Source organism: Chiloscyllium plagiosum, unplaced genomic scaffold (genome assembly GCF_037043375.1).
Source record: "Chiloscyllium plagiosum isolate Xiang-an unplaced genomic scaffold, Cpla_swu_hap1 HiC_scaffold_21, whole genome shotgun sequence".
Lineage (NCBI taxonomy): Eukaryota > Metazoa > Chordata > Chondrichthyes > Orectolobiformes > Hemiscylliidae > Chiloscyllium > Chiloscyllium plagiosum.
The window spans coordinates 37,531,074-37,558,019 of NW_028270159.1; the positions used below are offsets into that span (position 1 = coordinate 37,531,074).

The window sequence follows — 26,946 nt, forward strand, 5'->3', positions numbered from 1 at the left end:
CCAAAGAACATCAAATTATATAGACTCGTAGAGTCAGAGAAAGATCCAGCACGGAAACAGACCCTTCAGTCCAACTTGTCCATGCCGACCAGATATCCTAATCTAGGCAGACGTGGGTACTGCAGATGCTGGAGAATTAGAGTCAAGATTAGAGTGGTGCTGGAAAAGCACAGCAGGTCAGGCAGCAACTGAGGAACAGGAAAATTAACATTTCTGGCAAAAGCCCTTCATCAGGAATCCTGCTCCTCGGATACTACCTGGCCTGCGGTACTTTTCTAGCACTACTTTAATCTTGACTCTAGATATCCTAACCTAATCTAGTCCCATTTGTTTTAGATCCACAGTCATAGAGTCTGCCAGCACTTGGCCCATATCTCTCTATTCATCTACCCACCCAGATGCCTTTTCAATGTTATAATTGTACCAGCCTCCACCATTTCCTCTTGCAGCTCATTTCACATATGTACCACCCGTTGCGTGAACAAGTTGCCCCTTAGGTCCCTTTTAAACCTTTCCCCTCTCACCCTAAACCTATGCCATCCAGTTCTGGACTCCCCCCCCTCCCAGGGAAATGACCTTGCCTAATTACCCTTTCTATGCCCCTCATGATTTTATAAAATCCTCTAACTCTGTCAACATCTTTGAAAATCTTTTCTGAACCCTTTCAGGTTTCACAACCTTCTTCTAATAGAAGGGAGACTAGAATTGCACACAGTGGCCTAACCAATGTCCTGTACAACCACAACATGATCTCCCAACTCCTACACTCAGTGCACTGTTCAATAAAGGAAAGCATACCAATTCTTCTATATGTCTGCCTGTTCCACCAGCAGACGTCTTGCTGAAGTCTGCTGGTATCTGGATCACTAATTCCAATGTTGTTAAATTTTATAACATCTGCAAACTTCAAAATTTGACCTTAATTCTTCAATTTAGATCACTTACCAGCAGTCATTCCACCTTCCCTGGGATGCTATCATGTAGTATAACTCACGGAATTACAGACACTAGACAGAAAAACATCAACTCATCACTTCCCTCAGCCTTAGCCAAAGACATACCCAAACTACCACAATCTCTTTCATTCCACATGCGTCTATTTACTAAAATGTATGTTGTCTGGTACATAATCAAATGCCTTAAAAGTCCATTTATACAATGCCTATTACAGCTCTGGAGCAAATTGTGAACAGACTGAAATCAGGGCTGAAGTGAAAATTCTATTACTTTCAGCAATCAACGTGTGGGAATGGAAATGTGATTGTATGGAACTTTGACACAAACTGGCTTCAGTTAGGTGAAATGAGAGAGTAACTACCAAATGTAACATGCTTGTCTGTCATTGCACACAGCATAGAGTTAAGTTACAAAGGGATTGAAGTTACTTTGTGGGTGCAAAGAGGTGGAACATGCACAGCAGAAAGCCAGATAATTTCAGCAACTTATACAGGTCTATTGCTGCTATGTAAAATGCCACTATCAAAGATTTCTGACGTACCCCTGAAATTATATCTTTTCTTCCCACAACAGTTTTATTTTCCAGTTCCTTCCTTAGGTATGGCTATCACTGGCTGGGCCAGCATTTATTCCCCATCGTTAATTGTCCTTGAGATGGTGGTGGTGAGCTGCCTTCATGAACCAGTGCAGTCCTTGACATGCAGATACATTCACTGTGCTTTTAGGAAAGAAATTTCAGGATTTTCACTACTTGGCATTGAAGGATTGACAATATTGTTCCAAATCAGGGTGCCCTTATCCTTCCAGATGGTAGTGAGCACAGGTTTGGAAAGAGCTGTTGAATAAGTCTAGGTGAGTTGTTAAAGTGCATCTTGTAAATAGTACACTTTTGCCACAGTGCTTTGGCAGTAGAGAGAATGAAGTTGAGGTGCCAGTCAGTCGGGTTGCTTTGTCCTTTAATAAACACCATATTACACACACACTTTCCTGCTAGCATTCCTTTCTCCGATAAGATATATATTTAGTTTCATAGACCAGTTAAATGATGAGCTTGCATTTATAGGCTTATATCCATCCTGAGCCATGTGGCACATTTTCAACAGGACAAATTGCAAGATGATCCTTTGCTAATATTATTATTAATCTGAACTCTTAGGTACACAAGCAGCTCTAATTTAAGATACTTTTCCTCTTATGGAATAAATATGTGTTCTCAATCTTCACTGCAGCACAATGGGACGTTGCAAATATTAAGTTGGAGCAAACATTTTCCTGCTTATCTTTTTGTTCCATTATCATCAGCACAGGTGCTGGAATCAGAATCTGAATAATTGTCAAACTTGAAAAATCACAATGGATTTGAAAATAAAACACAAACATTATCTACTTCTAATAATAACTAATAATAATATGCTACTGCACATGATGTCTAGATTCTCAAATGCAGTTTTACAGATTTTATGATTTCATTTCTGTCAGAAGTTAATAAAACATAAATGAATTTCATTATGAATAAAAAGTGCAGGAACAGCATAAAACAGTTGTATTCCTGCAAGGTGACTGGGACAAATTAATTTCACTTCAGACCTTTGTTCTCCCTGGTGCTCTGATCCCAATTGATGTTATTACTGAACAAGTCAGACCCCAAACAGAAGTCTGGCTTGGTAGACCATTATTTTGCTTTGATTTTGATGAGCAGGTCACTCACTAAGACAGGAATATTCAGCGTTGCAGATTTTAATTATAAAGCAGAAGTTTATTTGGCAAAATAAATGAAAATAAAATAGAACAAAGCAATATATTTTCTGACAACACAAAGACAAACATTTTAAACACACAGTAAAATTATAATCACATTAATCCCAAAATACTCCAAATTTTAAAAAAACCCTTATATATTTTCACACTCAATTCCCTTTCTATGAAACCTCAGTAGATTTGAGGTAACTGAGACTTTAGCTTCTAGGCTGGAAATTCTAATTGCTCATTTCTGGTGTTGAAACAAATTCAGTTTTAAGTCCTCTTCAAGGTTTTATCCCAACACTTCCAGCCTGCGACCATCATGAACTCCTTATTCTAAAGTAATCTTGTTTTACTAAATTCTCTCCTTCTCAAGTCACTGCTGTGTATACCCAAGAACCTTAAAAACCTCCCCAAATTTGAAGAAAATTTGAAGAAAAATCCCTCACACTTTGGGTGTTTCCCTAAAACTTAAAAAGATCTTCCAATTGAAAAATTTCTACAAAAAAATTGAGGTTCAATTTCTACCCTGCTAGCTCCTAAAATCCTAAAGTGAAAAAGCATGAGGCTACCAAATCAGTTCTCGCAAACTGTTTTAGAAATCACCATGGCTATCGAAATACTTGCAAGTTAATTATTAACCTCTGACATACTGAAAATCCACATATTACTAATACAAATGCAAAACCCAATCTTGAAATAAATTATATCTATATAAATAAGATAAATATAAATCAGACAGTTTGTACCACAGTACAGAGTGAAAATTTATACCCTATTTTGCTTTGGCTACATTTACACCAATGTTCAAAAGATAAAAAGACTTAAGATTAAAACAGTGTGAATCAAATGAAACTTTAGGAAAATCCAAGTTCTTCAATAGCTTCCCTGTTTGTGTTTGGCATTCCTTGATCAAAAGCTCACAATGCCTATTATGTCCATGTTTTACAAGCTAGGTAAGCTCAATGCAAAGCTCACAACTATTTTGTCGGTGAATGGGCTTTCATGTATTATTGTTGCTTCTATTATACTCCACATCATACACATTGCCCAAATAAAATATAAGTAGAATCCTGGCCTCATATTTCTGTCAGAACATTAGACTGTCTGGGAACATAAAGGAGCTGTACTGATGGGCTGTTTCTAACTTTTCTTCCCTATGAAGAGTTACATCACTTCTCTGTAAAATCCACCTAATAGTGGCACAAAAAATGTAATCACAATTTGGAGGATTAGCAATACAAACTTATCCAATGAGGAATACAAACTTATCCAATGAGGTAAAACTGGTCATCAATAACTTCAAATCTTGCGAACTTTGAATCAAATACGATTATCAAACTTGAAACAAGTTTGTACACTTCCAAAATATGCAAGCATTTATGCCCACTGCAAGCTACAAAATTTAGCTAAACTGGTTAGAAGACTGAATAATAAAGGATTCTGCAGCAACCCATAACATATACTGTACACCATTTTTTTTCATAATTGCGTTATGCAAATTGGCATTTTACACAGAACTACTTAGTGAGACAATTTTCCACAATTATTCAAAGTGCACATTTTGGTATCTATTCAGAAACCAGTTTCCACCCACTGACCCCAGGGAGTGAATTACCCATTTTTAGCTTTTAGTTCGTAGAACATGGAAGATCTGCCAAATTTGATTCTCCATTCATCAAACATGATATTCCAAACAGGATTAGAGAAGATATACAGATTATTCCATTATCCACAGCAATTTCTGAAGATGTTAAAAAATATGGTTCTTTTTAAGCAGATGTGAAACCTGCCCTGTTTCTCATCAAGGTTAAAGATTTGTGGCTGGTGTAAGTAGATACAGGATCGGTTTTCCATATGAATGGTTACTGCCACCCAGTGTCCATTTCAAAAATCACACACCGCATTTTGAGTTCTCCTGAAATTCATCTAATTCTCCATGTTTGTACCTATGTCTATATAACTATATCCTGGAGTTTGGGGTGTTATGATCACAGTCAGATCCCAGATAGCAATCTGCTTTGTTGGATTTTGTGTTTTTCTTTGGTTTTAACAAAGGGGTACTCTCTCTGAAATATAATCAGCAGCAATTCTGCAGATTTAATTCTAAATCTAAACTAAAATTTTATCATGCAAAGTAATGAAGAAAAATAGAATAAACCAAACTGTTGACATATAATGCAAATGTTAAAAGTTGCATTTTCACAGTAAAATACAATCACATTAATCCCAGATGCTGTACTTTGCAGTATTCATACCAGAGAGAATTTCTTTCTCAATCATACCATATCTTAATATAACCGTTTCTACACTTCCCAGTCTCAATAATCTGATAACCCTTTACTGCAGTCATCTTAAAAACAAGCAAAGATTTATTTCAATTTCAATAACCCCTTCAGAGTTTTATCCAACCACTTCTGGTCTGGAACTTTCCAACAAGACCTCACACAGAGGTAACCTATTTCTTAACCGTTTTTAACTACCACTTTTCATACGGAAGTAATTGTCCTACACATTCAGCTTCAGCCAAGAGGTTTGCAAATCCAAAACCAAAAGGCTTTCTTGAAGCTATAGGTATTCCACCTAGGCCAAAAACTGCAATTCCAAAATCTTCTAATTGAAACCGAGTACACACCATGGTGTACTTTATCATAAAATCTGCACAGTAAACAAATTTCCAGTAGCTCCAAGAAAGAACTTGTAATTTTCCTTTGAGAAGTAATCACATGGTTACGGAAATGCTTGACAATTAATCATTGAACTTCTTCACAAACATGAAAACTCATATAGCACAACTCTAAAATCCAAAATACATGATATTGAAAAATAAAGAAATCATACAGTTTGCATCACATGACTAATAATAATGATGGTACTATCAGTGCTCAACATCATTCCCGGGTAAAAATGACAGCAACCTTGGAATTTGTACATACACAGTTAAACATAGTAATGCAGAAATTCCTGTCAATCGTTATATGTTCCCCTGCAAGCTGTGCTATCTTTACAAACAGAATGAACCCAGAATGACAGATTTGGCATGAAATGTATTTATTTAGTGGGATTCAAGGCCAGCATCTATTGCCTATCCCTAATTGCCCTTAAAAAGGTCTTTGACAGCCAGCAACAACTGCATTTTATTTCCAAGACTAGAGGTCACATGACTTGGAAGGGAACTAAAGACAACATTACAAGCACAAAATACTACAAATGTTAGAAAACTGGAAGAAGAACAAAATAAATTACAAAGGGCTCAACAGATCAGACAATATTTATGGAGAGAAAGAAAGTGAATAGAGCTAACAATTCAGGTTGATCATGGATTCATATAATTGTACAGTGTAGGAGGCCATTTGACCCTTTGAGTCTATACAAGTTCCTGAAGTGCTACCCAGCTAGACCCACTCTCCAGCACTATCTCCACAGCCCTCTAAATTCAGCTCTTTCAAATATACAAAGGAGGTGTTGTTAGTATGCTTGCAGATGACACCTAAATTGAAGGCATAGTGGACAGTGAGGAAGGCTACCTCAGAGTACAGGAGATAATGAGGTCTGCAGATGCTGGAGATCAGAGTTGACAGTATGTTGCTAGAAAAACACAGCAGGTTAGGCAGCATCCGAGGAGCAGGAAAATCGATGTTCCAGGCTGGAGCCCTTCATCAGGAATGCATTCCTGATGAAGGGCTCCGGCCTAAAACGTCGATTTTCCTGCTCTTCAGATGCTGCCTGACCTGCTGTGCTTTTCCAGCAACGCACTCTCAATTACCTCAGAGTACAACAGATCTTTGATCTGATGAGCCAATAGGCCAAAGAGTGGCAGATAGAGTTTATTTAGATAAATGTGAGATGCTGTATTTTGGAAAGGCACATCAGGACAGGATGTATACACTCAACGGTAAAGGTCCTGCGGAGTGTTGATGAACAGAGAGATCTTGGACTGCAGATTCATAGTTCACTGGTAGATAGGATAGTGAAGAAGGCATTCAGTATGCTTGTCTTTATTGGTCAGTGCATTAAGAGTTGGGATGTCATGTTCCAGCTGTACAGGATATTGCTTAGGCCACTTTTGGAAAACAGTGTGCAATTCTCATCTCCCTCTTATCGGAATAATGTTGTGAAACTTTAAAGGGTTCCGAAAAAATTTACAGGGACATTGCCAGGGTTGGAGGATTTGAGCTATAGGGAGAAGGTGAATTTCCCTGTCCCTATATTTTCCCTGAAGCGTTGGAGGGATGACCTTATAGAGATTTATAAAATCATGAGGGGCATGGAAAGGGTAAATAGACAAGGTCTTTTCCCCATGCTGGGAGTATCCAAAACTACAGGACTTAGGTTTAAGGTGAGAGTGGAATGATTTAAAAGGGACCTAAGGGGCAACTTTTTCACCCAGAGGGTGGTGCGTGTGTGGAATGAGCTGCCAGAGGAAGTGGTGGAGGCTGGTACAATCATAACATATAAAATCTGCACGGGAATATATATGAATGGAAATGGTTTAGAGGGATATGGACCAAATGCTGGCAAATCAGACAAGATTAATTTAGGATGAGTTGGACTGAAGGGTCTGTTTCTGTGCTGTACTGTGTGACTATATATCCAGCTCTTTTCTGAAATCTCTTATGGAATCCTCCTCCACTACCCTCCCAGGCACTGCATTCCAAATCCTAATAATGTTCTGAATGAAAAGGCTTCTCCTCATCTTACGCCTAGCTCCCGCGTTTACAGACTTGAAATTATGGCCCCTAGTCACTGACATATTAACTAGTGGAAAGAGAATATTCTCTTTACCCTGTCAGAATTGTTCCTAATTTTGAGCATCTCAAAAAGGTCACCTCTTAATCTTCTCTGCTCCATAGAAAATAAATCCATTTTTTTCTAATCTTTCCTATTGTCTGAAACCTCATTCCCAGTATCATTCTAGTAAATCTCCTTTGCACTCTGTCCAGAGCTTTAACATTCTTCCTTAAATAAGGTGTCCAGAATTAAATACAATGCTGCAAATGTGGTCTGACCAATAATTGAGAAGGTATAGCACCACTTTCTCACTATTCATAAATCCATAATCCTATGACTATCTTGTATTAACTTTTACTTCTCTAAGTATGTATTTACCTTATTCCGTGCTTTAGCCTCCATCAGTTTTCCCACTATTGACATCGAGCTAATGATTTGTAGCATGCTGGGCTATCTTTTGCCCATTGCTTGATCAACAACAATACATTTGCAATCCTCTAATCCTCAAGGACTAATCCTGTGCTCAGAGGGACTTGGAAATTTTCAGTCAATGGTTGCCCAATTTCCTCCCTCAGCAATCTACAAAACAACCTATTTGGCTTGGCAGCTTCTCTACCTGGAATTCAGCCAGCCTTTTCAACACCACTTCTTTATTCACCACCATCTTGTACAGTTGCTCAACACCTATATTTTCAACTGGGCCACTGTCACTATTTTCTAATTTGGTAAAAGCAGAAGCAAAATACTCTTTTAGCTCCTCCACCATACCCTTTACTTCAGTGAGCAACTTCATGTTCATTCTGGGCCCCGCTCTATTCTTAACAAAACTTTTGCTATTAATATGCTTCAAGAACATTTAACTATTTGTTTTTATGCAGCCTGTCATCCTACCCTCATGCTTACTGTTCATCTTCCTCATTCCAGCATGACCCTCTCTCCTGCATTTTAGATTCTTTTCCTGATTTCTATTGCTGTTATTATTCTAGTTATTTAACCCTGCCCTTATCTTTTCCTTGCCCATTTCTTTCTGCACTGTCAATGCTCAAGCCTTCTCACACTTCCTTTTCCCTGTTTCCCATTTTCTCTCTTTTGCCCTCATTGGTACTTACAAAACTAGGCTCATTAGTCAACCCACCCTCCTGCCTAACACTTCCAGCCTTACTGCACTTGTTCTGATGAACTGTTAACTCTGTTTCTCTTGTTGGATCTATTGGATTTTTCAATGTCTTTTTGTTCTTAGAAAAGATAATGGTGTTACTGTGTGTTTGTGCTTCTAGATGGTGAGGTCTTACATTAGGTACATACTGTTGAAGAAGCATTGGCAAGTTGCTGCAGTGGACCTTGTCCATGGTACCTATTGCAGCCACTTTCAGTGAAAGAGAGAACAAAAACTAATTACTTACTATTCTTGCTGGAAAGATCAATAAGATGCTTACTCATTTTTTAATCATGAGTAATGCTGTCTGCAATCATCTACAAATACATAATCATTGTTGAGTAACTGCTCCTGTCCCTATAAATTAGTTATATAACTGTGCAATCTAATTTCCTCAGAAGGAAATTTAAATGTAGCCAATATTTAAAAGGTTCTGAATTGTTTTCCTTATGTTTATATTTTGTTGTAATTAACATTCATTAGGGATGTTACAGTAGTGTTGATCTGAGTGAGAGCTGGATTTGTGGACATCAGTGGAAAAAAATTAGACATGAGTTTGTGAGGAATAATATTTTCAAGTAACTTGGAGAAGAAAGGGCCATCAGCAAAGTAGGTTTTTTTTTTCCCTTTAGTCCATGTATGTATCCTGATCCTTATTTTGTTTTGTGAACAATTGATAATCAGTCATTTGCATCTCCTTTCTTTTACCTCATGCCTTGTCATTTTGCCATCTGTCAACCAGCATGACAGCTGCTAAATCTGTTCACAGACACAACAGAACCCCTGTAGAAGGCATCAAAATGAAGCTGACCTTGACAATGAGGAAGTTTGCCCTTTGGAGCCAGCTAGAATCTTGTATACAGCATGTTTAACGATGATTTGAGAGTGCTATTCTTTTGCAACTAATTGCTAAATCTTCTTTTAAATCTAGAATCTTAATTTGCAAGTATGTCATTGTTTTGTCTTTATATAAATCTACCCCATAGGTTGCTCCTTTTTGGATGATACCCAGCTCCCTGTTGGAGGGCACCCACATAAGATGAGCACATTTCTATTTTTGGGTAGCTAAGATTGAAACCGAGAGAACAGTATCACTGAACTGAATAATGCAGGAAAACATTTCAGATGAGCATGGTATGGTGAGGCATTTTGAAGACTCTGGAGAGGTCGAGGAAGACAACAAAAAATAATTGATCGCAGCCAGAGAAAATGTTATAATTAACATCTGTTAAGGGGTTTACAGTGTTGTGGACATTGATGGAAGAATCGGACATGTAATTGGGAGAAAACACCTTGGAGAAGAAAAGGCCATCAGTAATGAGCAACAATTATGGAAGGTCAAGAGTGAGTCTTAATGGACTGGGTCATCATGAGTCCATTATAGTGTTAGCATGCATTTACAGAACCATGAAACTAACTCTATGCCTCACCCTGACTTGACTACAAAGAGGTTTCCAGGTGAAAGCTGATTACTCTATTTCTCAGTTGCCTTAGAGTCCTAAAGCATCAATTGAGTGGGACAGGCCACACATGGTTTACTCAATAGCTTTGTTGACCATATAAAGGCCCCCACTAATAACCTTACCCAAAATGCACTGATTTAGCAGGAATGAGGGAACTGACTATGGGTACTATAAAAAGAGGAACCACAGGCAACATGGCTCTTGTGTTCTCATGTGTTAATGAGTGTTCCCTAAGCTGGTTGCAGGCTGTTGCAAAAGGAATCCAGGAGTTCTGAAAACAGTAACCAGGAAAAGAAATCACTCGAGTTGATATGTACAAGTCCTTAGAGAGGGAAGTGATGAGAAAGATATAAAAGTTCTGGAAAAAACAATGAGGACGTAGCAGAAAACAATATAAGCAGACCAGAAGAAAAGGAGAAGTTTCCTGAGATACTGGGTAGAGACTATCTGAGAATCTGAGGAACAGGCTTCACGCAATGAACTGATGATGTTTGCAGGCTCCTAACTTGTGCCTTGGTGGACAGGTCTTGAGAAGTTTGGATTAGAGTGGTGATGGAAAAGCACAGCAGGTCAGGCAGCATCCGAGCAGCAGGAAAATCGATGTTTCGGGCAAAAGCCTTTCATCAGGAATGGAGGCAGGGAGCCTCCAGGGTGGAGAGATAAATGGGGGAGGAGGTTGGGGGGCGGGGGGGCGGGGGGGGTGGCTGCTGCAGAGAAGGTAGCAAAGAGTACAATAAGTGAATGGGGGTGGGGATGGAGGTGATAAGGCAGAGATGAGGGTGGGGGAAGGTAGCAAAGAGTACAATAGGTGAATGGGGGTGGGGATGGAAGTGATAGGTCAGAAGGGAGATTGGCAGTTTGGACAGGTCATGAGGACAGTGCTAAGCTGGAAGGTTGGAACTGAGATATGGTGGGGGGAGGGGAAATGAGGAAACTGGTGTAGTCCACATTGATGCCCTGGGGTTGAAGTGTTCCAAGGCGGAAAATGAGTCATTCTTCCTTCAGGAGTTGGGTGGTGAGAGGGCGGCGGTGGAGGAGGCCCAGGACCTGCATGTCCTCGGCAGAGTGGGATGGGGGAGTTGAAATGTTGGGCCACGGTGCGGTCTGGTTGATTGGTGAACAGAAGGTGAGCCACTCGGTGGAGTATTCCTAATTTTGGACCTACCCTTGTAGCCATTGCATTTATATTGCTAATCTAATTTAGCTTCTGGTCAATGGTAACATCCAAAATGTTGTTGATGGGTGATTCAGTCATGGTAACATGATTAGATTGCCTCTTATTGAAGATGATACTTGTGTGACATTTGTATGGCACAAATGTTATTTGGCATCTTTCAGCCAAAGCCTTGCTGTATTTAGCAATGGACTGCTACAGTATTGAGGAATCATGAATGGTGCTGAACATTGAGTAATCATCAGTGAACACCTCCACTTCTGTCCTGATGATGACGGGAAGGTCATTGAGGAAACAGCTGAAGATGGTTGGGCCTAGAACACTATCATGAGGGACTCCTACAAAGACGTTCTGAGGTTGATATTACTGAACTCAATCAACCATACTATTTTCCCATTTGCCAGGTGTGACTCTAACCTTCAGTGTTTTTTTTTTATCTTGCTCTCATTGATTCCAGTTTTGCTAGGGCTCCTTGATACCACACTCAGTCAAGTGTGCTGTCACTTTCACCCCCTCTCTGGAATCCAGCTGTTTGTCCATGTTGGAACCAAGGCTGTAATGAGGTCAACAGCTGAGTGACCCTGGCACAACTCAAACTGAGTGTCAGGGAGCAGGTTATGTGAGTAGGTGCTGCTTGATAGCACTATTGATGACTCCTTCCATTTCCTTCTTGATGATTGAGAGCAGATTGATGCAACAGTAATTGGCTGGTTGGATTTGTCCATTTTTTTTGTGAACAGGACATACTTGGGCAATTCCCCACATTGTCAGATAGATGACAGTGTTATCGCGGCACAGCTGTCCAGTACTATTGTTGGAATGTTGTTAGGGTCCGTAGCTTTGGCAGTATCCAGTGCCTCCAACCATTTCATGGTATCATGTAGGGGGAATCAAATTGGCTGAAGACTGACAGCTGTGTTGCTGGGGATCTTTGGAGGAGGTTAAAATGGATTATCGCTTGCAACTTCTGGCTGAAGATTGTTGTGACTCCTACAGCCTCTGCAAGGATAAGGCTGAAGAATTTGCAACAATCTTCAGTATTGTCTTTTATACTGGTGCACTAATGGGCTTCCCAATTATTGGGGGAGAGAATATTTGTGGAACCTTCTCCTCCACAGATTTGTTTAATTGTTTAATTTACAACCAGTTCTGTCAGGACTGCAGAGCTTGGATTTAATCCATTGACTGCGGGATCATCTCGTGCTGTTTATCACTTGGTGCAAATGCTGCTTAGCATGTATGTAACCCTGTTTGGTAGCTTCGCCATTTTGTCGCCTCATTTTTGTGTATGTCTGGTGCTGCTCCCAGTATTCCCTTCTGCAATCTTCATTGAACCAGGTTTGATTCTTTGGCTGGATGGCAGTGGTTGACTGGAAGATGTGTTACGCCATGACATTGCAGATGGTGCTAGAGTTGTATTCTACTGCTGTTTATGGTCCACAGTGCCTCATTGATGCTCAGTTTTGAGTTGCTAGATCTGATTGAAGCCTGCCCTGTTTTACACATCAATACTGCCACACAATATGATGAACAATTTTTCAATCTGAAGATGAGGTTTTGTCTCCACAAGGATTGTGGTCACTCTTACCGTGGACAGATATACCCAGACTGACGAGGATAAGTATGTTTCTTTCTCATCACCTGTTGCAGTCTCACAGTTATATCCTTTAAGACCCAACCACCTTAATCAGTAGTGCTGCTACCAAGCCACACTTGGTGGTGGACATTGAAATCCCTCCACTCAGAGTACTCTGTCCCCTTGTTGCCTTCTGTGCTTCTTTCAAAATGTTCAACACAGAGGAGTAGTGATTCATTAGCTGAAGGAAGACAGTGTGTGATAACCAACAGGACGATCTCTTGCACATGTCTGATCTGATGCCATGCGATTTCATGCTGTTCAAAGTCAATGTTGAGGACACCCAGGCCAATTCCCTCCTGAATGTATACCACCTTACCACCATCTCTGCTGGGATTGTCCTGCCCATGGGACAAAACATATCTAAGGATGGTGATGGTGATGTCTGGGACCCTGTTTGGAAGGTATGATGTGTCAGTCTGTTGCTTGGCTATTCTGTGAGACATCTCTCTCAATTTTGGCACTAGCCCCTAGATGCTAGTAAGGAGCACTAACAATACTCTTGAGGGGAGCTGAAAGGGTGCTGGATGTTAACCAGGGACATCAGTTTTAGAACATCAACTGGAAGATGAGCTTGAACCTCAGGTGGTTAGTATGTGTTCAGTCACTCCAAAATGGTGCAACATTGAAGAGACTTAATGAATAGTCTTCAATAGTGAAATCCCGCTGGAGCAAGATCTGAAGTAAGTAAGACTTTCAGAACTCACTGTGATTACTGATATATGGGTGAGTTACTAACAAATCCATGGGAATTGTCTAGTCAGAATTTGCTGTTTAAAGTGTAAGGTATTGTGCTTGATTACAACATGCTGTTTCATTTACATTTGTTCCATGTTGAGTTTTGATGTCGTATAAGATTGATGTTGCTTGTCAATTCATCTTGACTTTTTGCTGATATTGGATATTAAAGGTTGTATTGTAACCCATTTCACTTCTTTTCCCTTGTGTAGTAAAAACAATGTTTTGTTGTTCAGACCTATAGAATCTTGTACCTTTATTCTATTAGCCAGGCTTCTCAATAATATCTTTAAAGTAAGAGTGACTAGTCACTTGCCAGACCATAATCAACTTGGAGGTGTAGCAATGGTTTTATGGTCATTAGTAGATTCTTAATTCCAGATTGTTACTGAACTTAAATTCCATCATCTGCCATGGCAGGACTTGAACCCAGGCCCCCAGAACGTTATCTGAGCTTCTGGGTTAATATTCAAACAATGATACCACGAGGCCATCACTGTTTAAATGCCACAATCATAAAGCTTTCATGATTATGATCAGAAAGGTTTTCTTGAATTTAATAAATTCACCATTTTTTAAATTATACTAAAACTGACCTGGCAAAATATTAAAATAGAATTTGGTCTTTCACAAACACATGAGCATGCAGCACTTAAAATCCACACACACAAATACAGGTTAAAATATAGCAAAGGGTGGATGTGTTCAAATTAGGATTTGTCCATCCAAATCTCATCTCAGAGACCTGAACTGTGTTGTCGCAGCAATGGCAGCAGTGACTCAGGATTGGCTTCATAAGCTGCCCCCAAATTCTTCATCGAGAAGTCCAGATTGTATTAAGTGTGGGAACTAGAAAGGAGTGGGTTGGGGGAGGGGGTGGTGATGGGGGAAGGTTAAGGCTAAGCAGGGAGTGTGGAAGAGGGGTTGAAAGTCTTGATAGAGAACGGGGACTGAGGGAACACATGAGGGGAGCTACTCAAGAACCTCATTTACAGCAGCGGGAGGCTGACATCCAGGTAAAATTCTAGGATAGGTGAGGAGTGAGCAGAAAGATGGCAGGAGTTCCAGCCTGCAGAACTGTCTGTGGAGAATGTAAGATTTTGCCCTGTGATTTCACAATGAGGTTATGCTTGTTTATCAGAATGTTGTGGAAAATGCAAGTTTATTCACTCATGCTAGAAATTTAGAACAACATCTGCAGTGGCCAAGTACCAGGAGTAAATGATTCAACACACGTCAGGAGAACCTTTGTTCACAATCGAACTACTTAAATGATGTGAATAATTAACATTCTAATCGCCTAATTATTGAGAAAGAGCTACAATAGTTGCCAGAGGACTTTATTTCTTTCTCGGCTCTTAAGAATTGGACAGGAATGATGCTTCTCCAGTTTTGGTTTTAGCTGATCTTTTTCATGTTGAGGGACTGAAAGCTGGTCCAACATGTCAACTGTCAAAATGACATTTCAAAAGGGGTCAAAAGTTGCTGGGATAGCCACCAAAGACTCCACACTTATTGTTCTTCGTGATTTAACTTAAATAGAAACTATTGTATTTTCTGCATTTCAAATTCAATATAATAGACTTGCTTTAATGCATTGACTTTTAGCTTGAATGCAATAGCCTGATAATTTGATATTCGCCAATTTTTCAAAATACAGAGAAGGTGTGTAATAATTCCAAGTAAAAAATGCAGACATAAAAGCATAATTACTAGTCCTGTGACAATCCACTTTGTGCAGAAGGCTGCAATAAAAAACAGGTTGGCCATCATTAAATTGAAAAGGAACAAATGCTGTAGATCACAGCAGGTCAGGCAGCATCCATTATATTGTTCAAGCAACTGCAGTTCCCCAATTAAAAGTGGAAATCACAATCACCAAAGGCAAAGTTTACACAGCATTATTTGAGTTTACACTGAGGGGGATCAACTTAATATTTGGGCGATAGTTTAAAATGGACAACATTGATTCAATTTCCTGAAATGCATTTCTTTTTAAAGTATCTTCACTCCTTACCTTCCATTTGGGGATACTGAGAGGTGGTGGAACAATTCTGAGATTGATCACCAGCTTGTTGAACCATGCCATGAGTGGTTATTATGGGTCAAACAAGTCCTGGGTTAGAACTTGCACCTGGGTATTTTTGTGTAACATAATTTTAATATTTTTATTAAAATTATGTTACACAACTTCATTAATATGCATAAAGTCAATGGAAAAAAAAAGTCAATGGAAAAAAAATCAATGGTAAAGTATAATGGGTGGCTAAGTCAATGACATCTGTTTTACACTAACACCCAAAGCCACTCCATGCTTCTGAACACCCATCAAAAATCTACCTAGCCTTGACACATTTATTATTTCCACATTGTCTGCACTATGATTATAAACACGTCAAAGTTTAACGGAGACATAAGAGCAAACAAAAGTATGGAAGCTGCAGTTAATGCCAATGTCGTGTTCACAGAAATATGTCTGAAACAGATCTTTATGCCCAAATGATATATTAGATCTGATTTTAATGAGGTCTGCCAGGTGGACCTCATAGAATATGAGTTCCCTGATTGGGGCTGTTAATCTGGTCCAATCAGGGAGCCCTGATTTACAGATAAGCATAGGAGTATGAGACACCCGGTTCACTCTGAGAGTTGGTTCTGAGGGAGCTGGATCAGTGTCAAGGACTCTCCCCATGTCAATAAAGGGTGACTGGTGATGGGATAGCGGCCTCCACCGTGTTATTTCATTAATGTCTTGTCACACAAGTATGCATCCTCAGTCATAGGATTTACTTGATTATTACAGAGTGCTTGATAAGATAACATGTGAGAAATAACTTGTCCTCAAATGAAGGAAAACAAATAATTCACAGATCATGGAGCTTTTTGAGGGGAACAGCTTTCATTTTGATTATGACAAACCATTTTGATGACTTGTCTTTGAATAATGGATTTTCAATTTTATGGTCACATTAAAAGGCCTTATTCCTGAACTCTTTTATATTAATTTTAAAAATAAACATGGTTTACATTTTGTCAGAAATATGAATGTATTCATGCTAATAATATAAATAATTAATAACTAAGCAATTACCCAAACCTGATAATATTCTGACCAATATAATCTGAATCAAAATAGCATTAAAGTTCCCATTAGTAGATCTGAAATCAGGCGCCTAGCAATGTTCCCTTACCTTAATGACAATGTATAAACAGCTAACATTCTCAAAATACTCTCTAGCTTTATTTACACTGCTATCATTAAAAAAAAGGCTCCGCTTAGTCTCAATACAAGTCTTTTGGGTATTGAACAAATTCTTTGCATATAGCCATCAGATCTGGTCCACTTACCTTGGTGATGTCCAGTTGACATGTGATCACACAGAGCTCATCCATTGTTTGCTCTTGTTTATTGTGTGGTGCCAATGATTTAAAGTTATTCAGAAACAAGAAGTCAACAAACCTGTCCTGTTTTAATCTATCAACCCATGAATGTGTTTCCAAATATTTTTTTTTTCCTTTCTTCTTTCTCCGAACAATCGACTAATCCCCTAATGTAGTTGTACCAACCATTTCAAAGATTCTCTCTTGCAATCTTTCCACAAACCCAATGGGCTAGCATTAAAGTAATAAGAATACAGTAATTAGAAGCAGAAGTAAGTCATTCAGCACTTTCAGACTGATCAGTCATTTTCCAAGATCACAGCTGACCGAGTTGTGATCTCAACTACAACTTAAATCCCGTCTCCCAATACCTTTGGCTCTCTTATCAAGGGCAATTGGGGCAGACAGGAAAGTGGTTTGAGTACACAGCTCCAGCTGCTCAATTGCACTGATTTGCAACATTGATTTTGGACAGTAACGTATTACAAAAAGACCATATTAGTTGGCGTGTCTCAGACACATATACACACATCCATCCCTAGCCCCCACAAAATTCAGGTCAGTTACTTTCAGGTGAAAAAAAAGCTCTTGATTTTCCTTATGTTTTTATTTTTATTGTCTGATATTTGAATCTGTTGCCACTTTGACAGCTTGCTTGGATTACTTTATGAACGTCATTTATCAGCTTGAAGAATTCACATACATCTCATTAGGCTTTCTTCTTTTCAGAAGAAAAAATGCCAAACCTCCGACCTATTTGTTATACTGGTTACTCCAAGATACCATGTGAACACACATCAGGTTGTACATTTACACTGATACATCTAGCTCGACGTCAGTACCCCATTCCTTGATCGTCCCACTGTCTCCAAATTGTCAGACCGCTGGTCTAATATCTAGCACAGCATAAGCAGATGATTCTTCCAAATATTCGGTAACTCTTTCCCAAACGCTGAACAATGGTCTGTGTAAGCTGTAAAACTGCGCACCAGCACAACTCAAAACTCCCCATGCAGGGTGTACTCAAGTTATTCCCTTTAATTTCAGGATCGACTAAGGCCACACTTTAAAAAGTATTTAATTAGTCCGCAAAGTTTTTGAGAATACGTAAGAACTTGATGATGACCACCGGTTGCTAAAACTCAAGTTTATTTTTAAATGCAAAATAGTGGGATACACTACAGTGCAATAGTGGGATACACTACAGTGCAATTTAGTTTTGATTTGGAGATGCCGGTGTTGGACTGTGGTGTACAAAGTTAAAAATCACACAGCACCAGGTTATCGTCCAACAGGTTTAATTGGAAGCACACTAGCTTTCGGAAAGCTAGTGTGCTTCCAATTAAACCTGTTGGACTGTAACCTGGTGTTGTGTGATTTTTAACGATTTAGTTTGGTTTCGATAGCGCTGGTCAGTCACTGGGTTAATGCTAGTGGCACGATGCAGAATTACGAAAACGTTTAGAAATAAAGATAAGAAACTTGGCAGAGAGAGCAAAAAAGAGGAAGCATGCATTTTATATTTCATAAGCGCAAGTAATATGATGACACTCAGTATTGCGTACAAACTCGAAAAAATTGCAACATTCAGCGGTGCAGACACTTGCAAATGACACCGCTCCATCCTCTACACCACTGCGCACGCGCGAGCCCTCCCCGCGCTGAGGAGGCGGGATTCCAGAGTCGAGAAGGCGGGAGGAAAAGAGGAGAGGATTCTGATCGACAGCGCGGGAGGGCCAATAGCTTCCCAGGCCCCGCTCTTTGCTGTCAGCGAACCCGATCAGGAGTGGGTGCGGGTGACGTCACGTCGGGGGACCGGCCTGGCAGTGGGTTGAGCCAGCGCGCTCGCGCGGCGATGATGGTCGGGGGGTAGGGAGGAGGCGTCAGTGAGCGGCGGGTGACAGGTGAGCGCCGCAGTGCGGGCGGGCGCGCGCGGGCCTTGGGGGGGGGGGGAAGAGTCTGCAACCGTTAGGACAGGAGCCTGAAGCATCGAGGCCGGGAGGGCCGGTCGCGGTAAAGGTTCTTCTCTGTTGGTTTTATGTTGAATATATGGTACGAAACTGCCGCTGGCGGACCGCCGCCGCCGCCTTTCTGAAATCTGAGGCGGGGCGAGTTGAGTTTTTGCTTTTATCTTTAGGTTTCCCCCGCCAGGGCCTACTTCACGGGATACATGGGATTTGGGGGTGGTCGGCTCGCAGGGGCGGGAGGAGGGGCGGGGACCTCGAATCAACCCCCACCCACTGCATTACTGCCCCCTCCAACCCCAACCCCATGTTCCTGAGCCCACCTGCTACACAAACAGCCCACTGACCTATGGATCATTCACTTTGGTCACCCTTCCCCATCCCATGTTGCTGGAGTCTGCAAGGGCTGCACAGGGGAGGAAGAAATGTTTTTTTTTGGGGGGGGCGGGGGATGGTTAGGGCGTTTTAAAGTGGCACTGCCCCCTCAGCGAGGTACTGACTCACCTGAGGGTCAATTTCAGGCCCTTTCCAGGCACGTGCTGGCAAATGGGACTGGATTAATTTAAGATCAAGAGCAGAGTGTTGCTGGAAAAGCACAGCAAGTCAGCAGCATCCGAGGAACAGGAAAATCCATGTTTTGGGATGAGTGGTCAGCGTGTATGAGTTGGACTGAAGGGTCTGTTTCTGTGCTGTACCTCTATGAATCGAGTCCTGATTGCTGTTCCTGGAGCTGGAGAAAGCCACCGTGACAAACAAGAAACAATTCTTAGTTAGAGAGAACATCAGAGGCAATTCTGAAATGCAAGAACAGAGGACAGGCCTGTGAAATAGAATCCCAGTAACTAGTGCGAAGGTACTGGTGGCAACAGCTGCCCATTTTGAGGTACACAAGACTGGTCGAGCAGTTGTGTGCCATTCACAAGTTTGACATTTTCCCTCTGAAAGTGAAACAGAAAATGTGGCGAAAGATGTTTAACTCTTACTATCTTTTTTGGCTCTGAATCAAATTCTAAACATTTACAGTGTATTAAAAATGCCCTGTTTTTAACAGGTGTTGTGTAAAACGATGTAATGTGAGCTTACTGAATTATTAATTTGTTTTCATGAAAAGTAATTCAAGTATTTGCATTCGGAAGTTGAATTTCCTGACTGCATGCATTTGTGTTAAGGACTAATGCTTGTTTTTTTTGGAAATGTTGTTGTTAGCAAAGCTTTGAAATAGCATTATGAACTGTTTTATAAAAGTACTGACTAGTCTTTTAGAGAAGAAGGATATTTCTCCTGAAAGTGCATATGACAAGTGTGAGCCTGCCCAAAACACTGTTGCTTATACATTGTTCCTGTCAGTGGATTTCTTTTTATTGACCTTCCACAGTTCAAGTTTCTTCGAATCCAAAGATTAGTCAGTGTTTGCTTGTTTGCCTCTGTGTACAGAACAACCTTGATTATCTGAAAAAAAAGTGGGGAGTATTTTGTTTGGATAGCTGATTATTCGGATAATGGATAACATTTGTACGGGATCATGAGATGTTTGGATAATCTGAAATTTGGATAATTGATGTTTGGATAACCAAGGTTGTTCTGTATTTATTATAGTGTATAAAATTCCACTGAATTTAAGCTGACATGAACCAACTCTGAAAGGCAAATCATTTTTCAAAGATGGAAATGATCAACTCCTAGTTATGTCTTTTCACTCTTTCCACTTTCAGGTGACACAGTGACAATGGCAACTAGCCTGGATGCAGACATTGTTCGTGAAGTACTGGAATGTCCCATCTGCATGGAGACCTTCAACCAAACTGTAATAAGGCCCAAGCTTCTGCAGTGTGGACACACCATCTGTAAACAGTGTTTAGAAAAGCTCATAGCAGACAGTATAAATGGAGTGCGTTGTCCCTTTTGCAGCAAAATAACCAGAATGAACAATCTGTCGCAACTTTCGGACAATCTTACAGTTTTAAAAATCATTGATTCAGCCTCTCTAAGCGAAGCAATGTGTACGGTCATGTGCAAAGTCTGCCGGAAGAGGCTGCCTCGAAACTTCTGTAAGAACTGCTGCCTGGTCCTTTGTGAGGCCTGCAAGACTGACTGTCATCAAGGGCAAGGACACACTGTTGTCACAATTCGTGCTGAGGCTGAACAGCGGCGGAAGGAGGTTGTAATTAAGCTTGCCAAGCTACGGGAGATGATGGTGGACATGCAGCGCAAGAAGACTGCTGTGGATACAATTACAAAAAACATGCAGGCAAAATATAAAGCAATCCATCAGGATTACAGTCGGGCTGAGCGGAGGATACAGGAGGAACTGGCCAAATCTCGCAGGGCTTTCACATCAGCGGTGTCAGAAGTTGAAAAAGTGAACAATCAGACACTGGAGGAACATGCTTATTTGATCAATATTGCTGAGGTGCAGATTATGTCACGCTGTGATTACCTCAGCACCAAAATCAAGCAAGCAGACACAGCTCTTCTTGAAGAAGCCATTGATGATGAAGACCCTGACTTGACTAACAACTTGCCCACACATTTAACACTGCAGCAGGTAGAATTGATCAAAGGAGACCACCTAGGGCCAACAGAAGTTGGACAGCTCGAGACCAGGCCTTATATTATTCCTATTGAAGAGACACTCATGGAGACATTGACCCCCACTGCCTCAACACAAGAGACAGAATCCCCCAAAGAAACTACCAGCTTCCTACAACCATCATTGCCTCCAAAAAGCAGGGGGCCTGAAAGCATAGCCTCTGGACCCCCTAACTGTCAGCTAATGAAGAAAATTGGTTCCCATGGAAACTTACCAGGAATGTTCCACCTTCCAGTGAGCCTGTGTGTGACAGTACAAGGGGAAGTGCTAGTGGCAGATCGGGGAAACTTTCGCGTTCAGCTGTTCAATCGGAAAGGCTTTATGAAGGAGATTAGAAGAAGCCCAAACAGTATTGACAATTTTGTTCTCAGTTTCCTTGGTGCTGAACTCCCAAACCTGATACCGCTGTCTGTGGCAGTCAACAGTATTGGCTTGATTGGGGTAACTGACAACTATGATAATTCTGTTAAGATTTACACGACTGCAGGGCAATGTGTGGCATGTCACAGGAACCAGCTGACAAAACCCTGGGGTATTGCAGCAATGCCTTCTGGACAGTTTGTAGTCACGGACGTAGAAGGTGGAAAGCTGTGGTGTCTAACTGTGGACCGCAATGTTGGTGTTGTAAACTATTCTCGGTTGTGCAATGCAGTCAGGCCCAAGTTTGTGACCTGTGATGCCAATGGCAGTGTATACTTCACACAGGGCCTGGGCCTGAACCTGGAAAATAGTCAGAATGAACATCATCTAGAAGGTGGCTTCTCCATTGGCTCAGTCAGTCCTGAGGGTCAGCTAAGTCGCCAGTACAGCCACTTTTTTGCTGAGAACGAAGACTTCCGCTGCATCGCAGGGATGTGTGTTGACACCCATGGGAACCTGATTGTTGCAGATAGTGGGCGTAAGGAGATCCTTCTCTTTCCCAAAGAGGGTGGATTCGTCAGTCTGATAAGAGAAGGTTTAGAGTGCCCAGTAGGGGTGGCTGTTTCACCCAAGGGTCAGCTTCTGGTATTGGACTGCTGGGATCACTGCATTAAAATCTACAACTATCATTCAAGACGGCAAGTAACAAACTGAGTTTTAAATGATTGGGCAAGATAAACCTGTATACCACTTGTGTTCTCTTTTTCTCTGCGAATAGAAAACAAACTTTGCTTCCTTCCTACCAGCACAACACTCAGCTTTTTTGGCCACGCAACCCCAACCCCCAATGAAGTGTTCATTACTGTCAATAATTCATGACAAATGATCAATTTATTGTACTGCATGTTGCGAAACTTTGTTAAATAGACTACTGCGGTTGCTGTATCACTGCATATGGTTGAATCATTTGATTTGCAGTTTGGTACTTCTGTGAACAATGTAAGGTTACCTTACTTTATAATAAATACCCCATTTAATAAAAGTATTTCAGAAAGAAAAACTGCTGGATTTTATCCAACCTTAGAGAACACTTATTGTTTGAAAACTTTGACAATCTAAACTGTAATTAACACAGTCTGGAATGTCTAATCCCAAGTAATTTGTGGATTTTTGAAATTTCAAGATTATAGAATGACGCTAGAATATCAGATCACAAGTGAAAGAACTGGAAAACACTGTAGATATGCAGTACAATCTTAAATAATGATGAACATTATAAAGCAGTACTGAAAAAAGAGACTTAATTCCAAAAACACAGTGCTCCACAACAAGAATGAGCTAAATGTTAATTATCTTGACTCATGCCTTCTAAACTCGGATAGCAAGTTCCTGAACTGCTTGGGTCTGCACAGAGTTCGAAACTTCTGGTCTTTTCAAAGCAATATTTTTCCAGGAGACAGAGGTGCCATGTATCTAAGTGTCACGACTGCAAAAAAAAGGCTTTTATATTTTAATATACTGTGACGTTCTATAATTCTAACAATCCCAGGATGGTAGTATGTTTTGAAATTTTTTTTTGAAAAGGTAGCAGTCTAATGGAACACAGGTTAATTGAGTAGGTTTCAGTGTCGTAGAGTCATAGAGATGTATAGCACAGAAACAGACGCGTCGGACCAACTTGTCCATGCTGCCCAGATATCTTAAGCTAGTCCCATTTGCCAGCACTTAGCCTATATCTCTTAACCCTTCCTATTCATATACCCATCCAGATGTCTTTTAAATGCTGTATTTGTACCAGCCTCCATCATAGCCTGTGACAGCTCATTCCATACACATCATCCTCTGCATGAAAAAGTTGTCCCTTAGGTCTCTTTTGATATCTTTCCCCTCTCACCCTGAACCTATGCCCTCTAGTTCTGGACTCCCCCGCCCCAGGGAAAATCTTGTCTATTCACCCTGTCCATGCCCCTCATGATTTTGTAAACCTCTGAGGTCACCCCTCAGCCTCTGACGTTCCAGGGAAAACAGTCCCAGCCTATTCAGTCTCTCCCTATAGCTTAAATGTGTGACTGAGGATTATATCTGCAATAAATGCCGTTGGTTGCGAATCCTATCATATTGAATGGATTGGTTGGAGAGACAGGTACAGCCAATGAGGATTTTACAAGAGCATGGGGGTGTGAATGGAAGGCAGTTATAGGAAGGAATAAAAATTGCAGATACAGCGACATAGATGGGTTAACTCCAGGAGAGGTAGCCAGGTAGTGCTGTGGCTATTCCCATTTCAAACAAGTATGCTGTTTTGGAAAATGTACGCGGTGATGGATTCTCAGGGGAATGTAGCACAATCGGGTAAGTTTCTGGTATCGAGACTGCCTCTAATGCAATGAGGGATACGTCTGGTTCCAAGAGATCAATTTTGTTAGAGGACTGTCTAGTCTGAGGCACAGACAGATGTTTCTGTGGCCAGCAGTGATGAATACATGGCTGAGCAGCTGGTGTATGGGAGAAGGATTCACATTTTTGGATCATTGGAATCTCTTCTGGGGTAGAAGTGACCTGTGCAAGAAGGACAGATTGCACCTTAATTGGAAGGGGACTAATATACTGACTGGAAGATTTGCTGGAGCTGCTCAGGAGGATTTAAACTAGTAAGGTTGGGGATTGGGGATTTTTTTGGGGGGGGGGGGGGTGGGGAGAGAATGGTGGTGACCCAGAGAGATAATAAGGAAAGAGATCAATCTGAAATGGTACAGTTGAGAAAAGAAATGAGTCAGTCACGGTAGGCAGGGACAAAGCTGAGAACAAGGCAGAACTGATAAACTGCACTTATCTTAGTGCATGAAGGCAGATGAACTCGGTATGGTTTTAAATGTGGGACTGGGATATCATAGCAATTACAGAAACAAGACTAAAAGATGGGCAGGACTAAAAGTTGAAGTTCTAAATTGGAGGAAGGTCAATGTACCAATTTAGATGATAATTAGGCAAGAACTTTCAACAGCTGACTGGGGGCAGATGTTCGCAGGTAAAGGGAGGTTGAAAAATAGGAAGTCTTCAGAAATGAGATAATGAGAGTCCAGCGACAGTATACTCCTGTTAGGTTGAAAGGAGAGGCTGGTCGGTGTAGGGAATGTTGGATGACTAGAGAAATTGAGGGTTTGGTTAAGAAAAGGAAGGAAGCATATGTCAGGTATTGACAGAATACATTGAGTGAATACACAGAAGAGTACAAAGGCAGCGGAAGTATGCTTGAGAGGGAAATCAGGAGGGTAAAAAGGGGACATGAGATATCTTTGGCAAATAAAGTTAAGGAGAATCCAAAGAGCTTTTACAAATACATTAAGGACAAAAGGGTAACTAGGCAGAGAACAGAGCCCTTCAAAATTCAGCAAGGCGGCCTTTGTGTGGAACCGCAGGAGACGGGGGAGATACTAAATGAGTATTTTGCATCAGTATTTATTGTGGAAAAGGACACGGAAGATATAGAATGTAGGGAAATAGATGGTGACATCTTGAAAAATGTCCATATTACAGAGGAGGAAGTGCTGGATATCTTGAAATGCATAAAAGTGGATAAATCCCCAGGACCTGATCAGGTGTACCCTAGAACTTTGTGGGATGCTAGGGAAGTGCTTGCTGGGCCTCTTGCTGAGATTTTGTATTATTGATAGTCACAAGTGAGGTGCTGGAAAATTGGAGGTTGGGTAAAATGGTACCACAATTTAAGAAAGGTGGTAAGGATGAGCCAGGGAACTATAGACTGGTGAGACTGATGGAGGTGGGCAAGTTGTTGGAGAGAATCCTGAGGGACAGGATGTACATCTATTTGGAAAGGCAAGGATTGATTAGGGATAGTCAACATGGCTTTGTGCGTGGGAAAACGTCTCACAAACTTGATTGAGTTTTTTGAAGAAGTAACAAAGAGGATTGATGAGGTCAGAGCAGTGGATATGATCTATATGGACTTCAGTAAGGCGTTCGAAAAGGTTCTACATGGGAGAATGGTCAGCAAGGTTAGATCTCATGAAATACAGGGAGAATTAGCCATTTGGATACAGAACTGGCTCAAAGGTAGAAGACAGAGGGTGGTAGTGGAGGGTTTTTCAGACTAGAGGCCTGTAACCAGTGGAGTGCCACAAGGATCAGTACGGGTCCACTACTTTTTGTCATTTATATAAATGATTTGGATGTGAGCATAAGAGGTATAGTTAGTAATTTTGCAGCTGAAACCAAAATTGGAGGTGTAGTGCACAGTAAAGAAGGTTACCTCAGATTACAACGAGATTTTTATCATATAGGCCAATGGGCTGAGGAGTGGCAGATGGAGTTTAATTTCGATAAATGCAAGGTGCATTTTGGGAAAGCAAATCTTCGCAGGACTTATACACTGAATGGTAAGGTCCTAGGGCGTGTTGCTGAACAAAGACCTTGGAGTGCAGGTTCATAACTCCTTGAAAGTGGAGTCGCAGGTCGATAGGATAGTGAAGAAGGCACTTGGTATGCTTTCTTTTATTGGTCAGAGTATTGAGTATGAAGATCTCGACCCACGGGAGGGGTCCCTCGGTTCCGCAATCGGTCAGATAAACACTAGCAGTTCTGTCTGATTCAACAAGATATCAGAAGTTTATTATCACGGCCGGACACAGGTTGTCCAGCAACACAGAGGTTAAACACATATGTGTCCAATGGAGAAATTGCACAAATGGCTTAAAATAAAGACAATTTTTATATGGTTCTTACAGAATAGTACAGCCTTAAATACAGAGCAAATCCAATAAAATTTAATAAAATGACTTTATTAGAAATAAGGTTAAGCCAATGATATTTCCTGGGAGCTAACTTCGTTTTGCACGTTTTATCTCTCGGCACCTGCATCTCCAAGGTTAGCGAGGATGGTTAGTCATGTCCTATCTAGCTTAGTTAATTCCATACTGTGAAGGAAGCATTGTCTGCTAATCTTTGGTTCAGTTAGTTCAGGAATGCAGCTTTTAGCAGGGTTAAAAGCCAGTTTAAACAGAATTGTCAATTTGTCACCTAGAAGCCATTTTGATAT

General features: G+C 40.8%; 2 protein-coding genes across 10 annotated transcripts in view; one reads left to right on the forward strand and one right to left on the reverse strand.

Annotated features, from left to right (window-relative positions):
• The window catches only part of astn2 (astrotactin 2), a 1,590,397-nt gene that overhangs the window by 604,126 nt on the left and 959,325 nt on the right, over positions 1-26,946 (reverse strand). The window lies entirely within an intron of this gene.
• On the forward strand, positions 18,783-22,965 carry trim32 (tripartite motif containing 32). Of its 3 annotated transcripts, none has more exons than XM_043719932.2 (2): positions 18,783-18,880; positions 20,653-22,965. In XM_043719932.2, the coding sequence occupies exon 2, from the start codon at positions 20,667-20,669 to the stop codon at positions 22,602-22,604; it is 1,938 nt and encodes a 645-aa protein (XP_043575867.2). In that variant the 5' UTR covers positions 18,783-18,880; positions 20,653-20,666; the 3' UTR covers positions 22,605-22,965. The 3 variants fall into 3 exon arrangements, with proteins under 3 accessions (XP_043575867.2, XP_043575866.2, XP_043575868.2); XM_043719931.2 differs by lacking the exon at positions 18,783-18,880 and adding an exon at positions 18,929-19,028; XM_043719933.2 differs by lacking the exon at positions 18,783-18,880 and adding an exon at positions 18,970-18,989.

Excerpts from the sequence above, each read along its gene's own strand:
- trim32 (XM_043719932.2), top strand. The coding sequence starts at position 20,667 with ATGGCAACTAGCCTGGATGCAGACATTGTTCGTGAAGTACTGGAATGT.